The sequence below is a fragment of the Salvelinus namaycush genome, chromosome 21, assembly GCF_016432855.1.
Source record: "Salvelinus namaycush isolate Seneca chromosome 21, SaNama_1.0, whole genome shotgun sequence".
Classification (NCBI taxonomy): Eukaryota; Metazoa; Chordata; class Actinopteri; order Salmoniformes; family Salmonidae; genus Salvelinus; species Salvelinus namaycush.
Window position 1 is genome coordinate 9,425,099 of NC_052327.1, and position 10,594 is coordinate 9,435,692.

At 41.5% G+C, this 10,594-nt stretch overlaps 1 protein-coding gene across 1 annotated transcript in view; it reads right to left on the reverse strand.

Annotated features, from left to right (window-relative positions):
* oaz2a (ornithine decarboxylase antizyme 2a) overlaps positions 1–5,337 on the reverse strand; it is a 28,383-nt gene extending 23,046 nt beyond the window's left edge. The window contains 1 exon segment of the mRNA XM_039017150.1: positions 5,137–5,337. Within this exon segment, the coding sequence (XP_038873078.1) occupies positions 5,137–5,246 (110 nt within the window). The 5' untranslated portion in view covers positions 5,247–5,337.
* Positions 5,338–10,594: the final 5,257 nt, after the last annotated feature.

The window sequence follows — 10,594 nt, forward strand, 5'->3', positions numbered from 1 at the left end:
CCCTGTTGATGTGGATGGTGGCGTGCTCTCCCCTCTTTCTCCTGTAATCCACGATCAGCTCCTTGGTCTTACTGATGTTGAGGAAGAGGCTGTTGTCCTGGCACCACACTGCCAAGTCTCTGACCTCCTCCCTGTAGGCTGTCTCATTGCTGTCGGTGATCAGGCCTACCACCTCTGTGACGACAGCAAAATTGATGATGATGTTGGAGTTGTGTGTGGCCACGCAATTGTGGGTGAACAAGTACAGGACGGGACTAAGCACACACACCCGAGGGGCCTCTGTGTTGAGGGTCAGCGTGGCAGTGGTGTTGTTGCCTACCCTCACCACCTGCGACCGGCCCGTCAGGAAGTCCAGGATCCAGTTGCAGAGGGAGGTGTTCAGTCCCAGGGTCCCGAGCTTGGCGACGAGCTTGGAGGGGACTATGGTGTTGAAGGCTGAACTGTAGTCTATGAACAGCATTCTCACATAGTTATGTCCCCTCTTGTCCAGGTGGGAGAGGGCAGTGTGAAGTGCAATTGAGATTTTGTCATCTGTGGCTTTGTTGGGGCGGTATGAGACTTGGAGTGGGTCCAGGGTGTCTGGGATGATGGTGTCATGACCAGCCTTTCAAAGCACTTCATAATTACAGATGAGAGTGCTACAGGTCGATAGTCAGAGGCAGGTTACCTTTGAGTTCCTGGGAACAGGGACAATGGTGGTCAGCCTGAAACATGTTTGGATTATAGACTGGGACAAGGAGAGATTGAAAATGTCTGTGAAGACACTTGCCAGCTGGTCTGTGCATGCTCTGAGAACGCGCCATGGTATTCCGTCTGGCCCGGCTGCCTCACGAGTGTTAACCTGTTAAAAGGTTTTACCTACATCAGCCACAGAGAGCGAGATCACGCAGTCATCTGGAACAACAGGGGCTTTCATACAAGACTGTGTGTTGTTTTCCTCTAAGTGAGCATAAAAGGCATTTAGCTCATTTGGAAGTTCTTCGTCACTCACGGGTGGGTTTCCCATTTTAGTCTGTTTATCGTCTGCAAGCCCTGCCACATATAACGAGCATCGGCGCCGGTGTAAATAGGATTCCACTTCCTATGTCGTTTTTCATTTTTTTATGTCTCGGAGTTCATAGTTGGCTTTTATGTGTCCATATCTGTGTCCCGTTCCTTGTAAGCGGTAGCTCTAGCCTAGTGCGTAAATGTATTGATGAAGTCCGTGATGGATGTGTAAACTCCTCAATGCTATCAGATGAATCCCAGAACATATCCCAGGCTTGTACTAGCAAAACAGTCTTGTAGCCTCGTGTCTGCTTCATCAGACCACGTCCGTATTGAGCATGTCACTGGTACTTCCTGTTTGAGCTTTTGTTTGTAAGCAGGAACCAGGAGGATAGAGTCGTGGTCTGATTTACTGAAGGGAGGACGAGGGAGGGCCTTCTATGTGTTTCTGTGGGTAGAAAAAAATGGTCTAGCATTTTAGCGCCCCTATTGGCGCAGGAGACGTGTTGGTAGAAGTGAGGTAGCACGCTTTTAAGTCTCCCTTTGTTAAAGTCTCCGCCCACCAGAAATGCTGCCTCTGGGTGTGCGGTTTTTTGTTTGTTTATAGCCCCATACAGTTCGTAATTCAATCAAAAGTGGTTTCTAGGAGTTACCTTGGAAAGGCTTTGAGAGAGAATTATCTACCAGTTGCTGTTCTTATAGTTGATTTAGTAAATAAAAAATGTAATAGTTAATCTATTGATTATATTATTCCAAATGTGCAGCGCAAAATCTAGCAGTGTAAAATATGATGCTCTTTGGGCGAATCCTGGAAACTCCTAGTGGGTGACTTGCATTGATTTATTTGTTGTCACTAGCCACATGATTACTCAATGTGTCACGAGATGACGAGAACATTCCAAAAGTTTCAGGAGGGTCACAGCTCCTAAAAAGTTTTGAACCCCCTCAGCATTCTTAGTTGTGCTAACACTTTCTCGGGCACATTCCATTTTTACATTTACATTTTATACATTTACCAGACACTCTTATCCAGAGTGACTTACAGTAGTGAGTGCAGTTTTTTAAAAGCTTTTTTGTACTGGTACCTCATGGGGGGAACCCACAACCCTGCCGTTGCAAGCGCAATGTTCTGCCAACTTCCTAAGGAGGTTACGGTTAGGGTTAAATAATGGTGCCACTGCTAATAAAATGCTGAGAACCAGCACCTTTTTCCATTCCCTTATATAGGAAAGCGCCTGTCCTTGCACGAAATGCCAGCTTGTTTTGAAAGGCAACACTCTCGCCCTCTGACATTCAGACCCCCCCTAGTGCCAAAGGGCGCTAGGCTAAATAACCACAGTCACAAGTTGAAAAACTAACAAAAACAAAAACCACTGCAACCTAGTATAAACATTATTCAAGTCTTGCAGCAGTGACCTAGCTTGCACTGTACTGTATTAACATACTGGTGAGGTATTAATCATATTTGTGTTGCAGGCACAGCACTGGGACACAGGGATATAAGTGCGTCATGCACCATGTATTCTCCCGGGACTTGTGTTAGGAGAGTGTGAGAGAGTGGTTGTATAACCACTGGAACCCAGGCAAGCATACCAAACTCTGCTTTAGGGTTTAATATAGAGTAGTGCAATGAGAGAGTACTGTATGGAAGGTCGATAAGTAATATGGTCTGAAGGTGATAGGTAAATCCAAAACCCATAGTTCTTTTTGTCTGGTCAGGATTTTTCGATTATTTCAAATATCATGAGTTCTGCAATTATTAATATAACTGGTTTCTTCAGTCCATTTCTCTTGGTGCTGCAGTTGTTTGAGTTTCAGCCTTTGGCAGCCTGATTTGAGTTAATTATTCCTTAGATAATGGCTTTGCATTCTATGTTTGCCCTAGTGACTGGTTAAGAGTTTGTGTGTGTGGCACACGTCCAAGGAACACAGGGCTCCAAAACAGGATACTATTCCTCGCAAGTCTTCCAGGAAAGCGCTAACAGACTAGCTCCGAGCGAATGGCCAAACCACCTCTTATTAGCCAGTTAATCTATGTGTCAAACCTGAGCTGCTCCAAATATTTTATAACTAGTTTTATACAATTTAAGTGAGTCAACAATATACTATTAACCATACTATTAACCATTGGCCTACTGGATAAACAAATCCTTGCCTACATAGCAAACCAAAAGTTCCCATGAACTTGATGGGTAAGATTTAGAGCTGTACAGTATAAGTGTGAATGTAGGTTCTCGTTTCTAAAAAAAACCAGGATACCAAACTGAGAAGTTCTGGTAATTCGAGCTGCGTGTGCTCATTGGAGACCACCATGTGTACCCTGTCCCGATCCCCTTTCCACTCTTGACTTGGCTTAGGTCAAGAGTATCATGACCACAGTAAATGTCACCTGACAGCCAGAACCTACTACTTACAAACATGTTTATATGACGTTTGTCTTAACCTACAGTACTGTATCAAGTTACATTCAGGATGCCATTTTAGGACAGAACAGCACATCACAAGGTGATCCCTTGAGGAGATCAGTGTACTGTACAGCATGTCATAGCCTCATATTATCTATTCAAAGGGTTCCCCTATCATCCATAGAAATGAATCGCATTAGACTAGTAAGAAAATCGTACTGTTAAACAGATAGCGTCCATAGCATCCCACACAGGTTTCCACTGGTGCTTTAGCCACAAGCTAATATAATCTAGTCCAAGCCCATTGGGGGCTCGGCTGGTTGTGTAATAGTGTGTGTCTGTGTGATGTAGGGCAGCTGTTGCCTTCTGCGGACAGGGACATAAGCTAGCACGCTAGGGAATGGACCCTGCGCTTGCCACCACACATGTAAAACATGAATGCGCATGCATAGTACACACCCATACTATGTTGTCAATGTAATATTCAATGTAGGCTATTTTGATATTCTTAGCTTCTGCATATCATGTAATGCATACTTTTATGAGACAGGCTGGTGGTATATGATGATGGAATACTGCTGTGGACATTTGACACTCATTCTTGAAAAGGCAGTACCATGTTTACCAAGATTGAGTGATAGGCTATAAACAACTCTCCTGATGGAACATGGAAGAAGATTCAGAAGATGATAGCATTGTGGATGCATCACGTCATTATATAGGCTAGTCTAGGTGGCTACTGTTGCTCTGCTGCTTCGACTACAGCTAAGCAACCCTGTCCTGAGGAGCAATTTCCATTTTGACACAAAGCCGATTTATAGATGAAAGCAAAAAAATCTAAGTAGGTCTAGGCATGGGGGTGATATCAGGTCATCGGTAGGCATGGCACCTGGACAGATTATGGCAACAATAGCCTAATAATAAGAGATGCATCTATATTTTTCCTTATTAACATCTCATTTATATTAAAGGGATGCTAACCCTATTGATTTGACTTTGTAAGAAAATATGCGGTATTAGTGCGACATTTGGGCATCAAGAAAATAGGTTACGTTCACTGACTGCACAAAATGAAATGTCCCGTGCGCAGAAAGTACAAGGCGGAAATGTTTTTGGTAATTCGATCCATCTTCTACGCTGTATGAAAACAACTTCGTAGGACAATTGTTGTAGACTTAGGGGTAAGCATTATAAAAAATATTAAGTATAAGCTAATTTAATTATTGTTGGAGCAATTAAATGCATAGTGCGCAATAGGGTCATTGTTGAATACATTGATACAAAATTGGCTATAACCAATAACAAACAATATGTTGTCTAGGTTATGCATGTAGGCGTACAAATGCTATTAGGACATGTTACATTATATGGGCCTAGTATGTGACGTCGATACTATTCTATTAGTGTTCATAAATAGTATAGAAAATTCACATGCATAATGCTTGTAAATTAATCTAATCAAAAACCTAAAGCAAATCATGAATACACCAGCTATAATTGATAACCTACAGACAGGAATTACAGACAAATATTCAGTGTTATTATCACAACATGAAATATCTGGTTATTATTGTGTTATTCTGAAAAGATAAAGGGTGGAAAACGAATGTATTTAAATATTTATAATCATTTAAATATTCATAATCAATGGTCAGTTTAGCAAATCAATGGAAAAAAAGATTAGGAAAATAAATATCTATAATTGTAGAAATGTATTCGCAAAATCGTGTAAGACATTGCCTACCTTTCCTCGGTATTCAGCATGATACCCTCGAGGAAATCGAAAACGTTATGTCCTTTTTGACAACCAAAGCAATGACTATTTAACAGAAGCTCCACGGAGAAGTGCACCATCCGTAAAAAAACGGAATTAGAGTTAACTCCGGCGCGGTTCTAGCTATATAACGTGAGGCTTCAATTCGCAAAAGGACAAGCCGTAGACGCCTCTGCATCGACTATAGTGTTGATGCTGGAAAGGGGCTATTTATATGCCCGTCCGACACGACCATTGGAATCATGGGTAATTCAAAGCAGGAAGCAATGTACTAGCTATTGACCGATTGGGTAAAGACAGTACAGTATGAAGAAACGCAGAAACAGCTTCTCCAATAGAAATCCCCGATCACGTATGTAGACGATGTTATGGCAACGTTGGCTAGCTAAACTCATGCGCAGAAACACGTAATCGTCTAACGGTCGTCTTGTGCCAAACTGCGCATATGCAGACCGTCAAACCAACGGCACTCTTTCCATATAAAGTTGTTTTTGACGAAAATTAAAACTTGTAGGTTTGTAAATTCCACGAGGTTGGATTATTAACATGTTCAACTACTTAAGACATTGGCTCGAATGTAGGTTGTGCCTTTTAGATTTTGAGAAAATTAACAACTAAGAAATCATTTTTCACTTATTTTATTAACTTCTCACACCCTATCCTAAATCTAACCGTAACCCTTGTCTGCGTGGTCTTCTTCGCAAGTCTCATTATTATGCTGAGCTTCTACGTTTAGAAACTCTGTGATTTGTGTGCGTTTCAAATAGGAAGATTAGTGCTAACTGGAATCCTTGGGAAATCCCTACCCTAAACCTAACCTTAGCCATAACCCTTACCTAAGCCTACCCTTAACCCATACCTTAAATATTTTACAATGGGTTAGGGACCTCTCGAGGACCTCAGATAGCAAGGACTGTTCCGGATACACAAAGGGTCACAGGCTTGAGCTGGTTATCAAATCTTTACAATGCCTGCTCAGCCTGGTCTCATAGACTAGACGTAACATAGTCAACGTAAATTCAGGACACTGAAATTAGTATGACACAGCATGTTACATTTGGTATGATTACATAATCGACGGTTACTTAAGGCAAAAACTAAAGGAGGGTGGTTGGTTAGCCACCTAGCTAATGTTAGTGTTAGCCACCTATTTAAGAAAAGTTTTTCAACAGAATCGGTGGAATGAATAAACACAGTTCATTTTCATAGCAGCCACGTTGTATTCCTTCTCGCATCTATGCACTTTCCTCCTCTCACCTTTTCCCTTTGCTTGTGGACTTCAATACACAACTCATCAGCTGTATGTGATCAGGCAAAAAACCTTTCCAAGCCAAACCATATCATATCCGCTACATACAGCCTACATCATTGTCACCATATTTGCTAAAGTAAGGTCATAGTAAACATAGCTAATAGAACTAACGCGTTAGTAAACACCCTACAATCATGGGGCGGCAGTTAGCCTAGTGGTTCGAGCGTTGGACTAGTAACCGAAAGGTTGCAAGATTGAATCCCCGAGCCGACAAGGTAAAAATCTGTCGTTCTGCCCCTGAAGAAGACAGTTAACCTGCTGTTCCTAGGCCGTCATTGAAAATAAGAATTCGTTCTTAACTGATTTGCCTGGTTAAATAAAAGGTAAAATTACATTTTAAATGCAGTAACGTTACAGTGTACAGCAGTTTAGCACTTAAACTAAATTTCATCAGCCCGTAATTGTCAAGCAAATAACTGTCGGTCTCACGATAATTGACCATTAATTAACATAAACACATTTAGCATCTTCTGGCTTCCACACATAGCCTACCAGCCATTTTAAAAAGTCAAATCCATCTAATATAGCTTACACCTTCACAATGAATCCATTATTTATTTTAGACACGACTAAAGAAGCATGATATGAAGAAAATGTAATCTATTTCAGAAGAAAAGAATAGCATACTCTGAGTTGTCCTTATGTTAGGTCCTGATGTGGCTATGCCAAATGGCTGTGGGCTGCACTAGTTCATTTAGCAGACAAGATTTGCTTATAATTCTGTGGCATTATTTTCTATTATTTTATAGTATGAAGAATACAATTGAACAAAGCTGAATAAAATATAAATATTTTCTCCAAGCAATTTGAGTTAACCTATTCTGTGCGAGAAATAAATATTCCATACACAGTCTGGGACAGTTGTGGGATGCGATAGATCCCAAATTAATACAACCACTAGCATAATTTTTTTTTTTTATGCAATGTGGCTGACACAACAGATCAGAACGTTTAGCTTAAAATGTTGATAAACTATTAGATTATTTCTTCACATTATAAGCGCAGCAATGTGCACATGTTAGTAGGCTATAAGCGTGAATGTTCCATTAGCAGAAAACACCATTATCAAAAGTGACCGCAAATGCAATTATGCATGTAATGCTTTTATTATAAAGGTGCATTTTTTATGGTGAAAATGATCTTCCCCAAACTTGAAACTCACTCGCTGCTTATATATGCCAGTTAAGCTCTACACCCCCTGTAAAGGGGATGAATGTGCTTAATTATAAGAAGATATTTGGCCACTTTACTTGTGATACAACCCTTATTAAAACATATAGGCCTATGGGCTAGGCTACATGAGGTGTGCAAATGTGATTGGAACAAGTCGCAAAAAAAGGCATTGTTTCTTATGCTGGCCGTCATTCACAAGTGATAATATATAATTGACAAGTGATAGGCTAATATTGTCACCCATCAGACTATTCTTGATTTAATCTTGTCTTTACATATACTAAATAATATATGTGTGACATTTTGTTTTGATTTAGAATGGACCATTATCAAGCACCTGTGTCGAAACAGGGGCAAGCGGAAAATATTAAGCACTTATATAGCAAATGGAGGACCCTTTTCCCCATGGTTTATTTTCATGCCAGCCAGGTAGGCTATACTCCTGTTATAAATATAAGCAATGTGCTTAATATTAGGATAGTTGAGAAATAAATATAGTAGACCTAGCCTATAGAAAGCTCATGGGATCCTCCTCTTTTTATTAGAGACAGTCACTCTGTTTTCTCTCGCAATTGCATAGCCTATAGAAATGTTGCGCAACATGAGCTCATGGGCTCTCATGAAGTGTTTGATTAGATTTTCAAATTCATTTGCATTGATGACAGAGTGATTAGAGGGACGATAGAGTGCTGATCACCAGGCAGTTAACACGTTTGGTATGCTACTAATGACCAGCAGCAGCTTCAGAGCTTGGAGAAGCCTAATTACAGTGACCTAACGGCCATGTGGAATTTGACTGCATTCATGACTCGTGACCGCCGGTGTTGCAGTAATACGGTCACCGCAGCAGCCTTAACCTTTACTTGGAAGAGTTCCAGTGTTGTGTTGGATAGTCCAAGCCAGCTAGCTAACATAGCATCCCTCTGTTTTAGCAGGGTGTTTGAGTAGGCTAAACTAGCTAGCTGCATTTGCTAGGTAAGTAAGTGAAACTTAAAGTGGAAAAAAATGCAAAATCTCTCTGTCTCTCTCTTGCTTCTCCTTCATTTTGGAAGTAATGAATTCGTTCACAACTGTTAAACTATTGTCTTTCTCTCTCTTTGGGTCAACTAATCACCACAGTGCTAGCTAGCTGTAGCTTATGCTTTCAGTACTAGATTCATTCTCTGATCCTTTGATTTGGTGGACAACATGTCAATTCATGCTGCAAGAGCTCTGATAGGTTGGAAAACATCCTCTGGAAGTCATCATAATTATTGTGTAAGTCTATGGAAGGGGGTGAGTACCATGAGCCTCATAGGTTTTCTATTGAAGTCACTGTATCCAGAGGAGGATGGAAGCTAGCTGTCTTCCGGCTACACCATGATGCAACCCTACAGAGTGCTGTTGACGCTACTGTAGAGCTTCATTGCAAAACAGTGTGTTTTAATCAATTATTTGGTGACGTGAATATATTTAGTATAGTTCTATCTAATAAGGATAACATTTAAATGTTTTAACATTTTCATTTTTATGAAATTCTGAGGAGGGTGGTCCTTCCTCCTCTGAGGAGCCTCCACTGGTTTGAAACAACATATATTTATTTATAACTGTTTTGGTTGTTTACACCACCAAGTGTATCCCAACATGTAGAACACTTATGTAAAGCCAAGGATGGAAAAGAGCCACTCTGCCAAAACAGATTAAGAGATTAGTAACAAGATACCAACTTTGGTACTTGAACCTGGCACCAAGGTGACTTTAATAATGGTGTCACTCCGACTGGCCTTGATAAAGCTTGCTGTGTGAAGGCTAACAGAACCACAGCCACCTTGTCCCCTCAGTGGAAAATATGTCCATTCCCTAATATGTCTGTTCCCTATATAGTGCCCATGGCTCTGGTCAAAAGTAATGCACTAAATAGGGAATAGAGTGCCATTTGGGATGGACCACATGTGAGACACTGAAATTCTGCTGTTATGCAAATTCTATTTGACAGCTCGTCTCGGACATTGTGTCATCGTTCAGGCCGAGATGTACCGTGGAGTATAAATGCTGAATCATGAGGGGTGCTGATTCTGAATCAAAGGTTAAAGCCCCGGAAGGGAATGCTCTCCCATGTGTGTTATCCCACTGTAACATTGCGATGGGATCGTCTACAGTATGTCCACTCCAGATATCCATGTAAGCATACACTCAAATGAGACCCTTTCCATAAACATAGGGCTCTAGTCAAAAGAAGTGCACTATGTAGGGAATAGGATGCCATTTGGGAAGCAGCCTATATCCCTCCCTCCCATGGGGATGAAATATTCAGGAGCTCTGGGTGGAGAACAAAGCCGTGAAAAATTTGAGCCAAAGAAGGTCTGCGCCTCCTGTTACCAGATGGAGAGGTTAGATAAGAGAACATGGCTAGTCGTCAGGGCTGGGACATCCCAAGGAAAGTACATATCTCATGGAGATGGAGCTGGGCAGTGTATTGTTCATTCTGTGGAGAGTGATAGCCTCCCTCCTATCCATACGGTGCACACACTGTCCTGTCTACCTGGTGTGTGTGCGTGCCTGTCTGTCTGTGTCCAGTGCATGCGTGTATCTCTATGACCGTGCCTATGTGTGTGTGTCTTGTGAGTGAGATGCCGACCTTTTCCACCGCCTCACATTCTCTGGACAGTCTACTTAATCTAATTAAAGGGTCCATTGTATCTCTTCCCCTCTGGCACTCTCCTTCGGTATGTCCGGGAAATGTATATTTACTAGGCCAGGTAATCACAACAAACATTGAGTGCAGGAGAAGTGAATTCCATGCTGGCTTGATTGTCCGGATTGTGTAGCGGGATGACACTGGCAAGGACCCACTGCAACACTCTTGCAGCATCCACTTCCATGGATTTTTGATTTAAGGGCGAAGTTCGGGTACGATCTCAGAATAATGCACTTGACTGGCTTGCTCTCTTTCTCTCCTTCCAA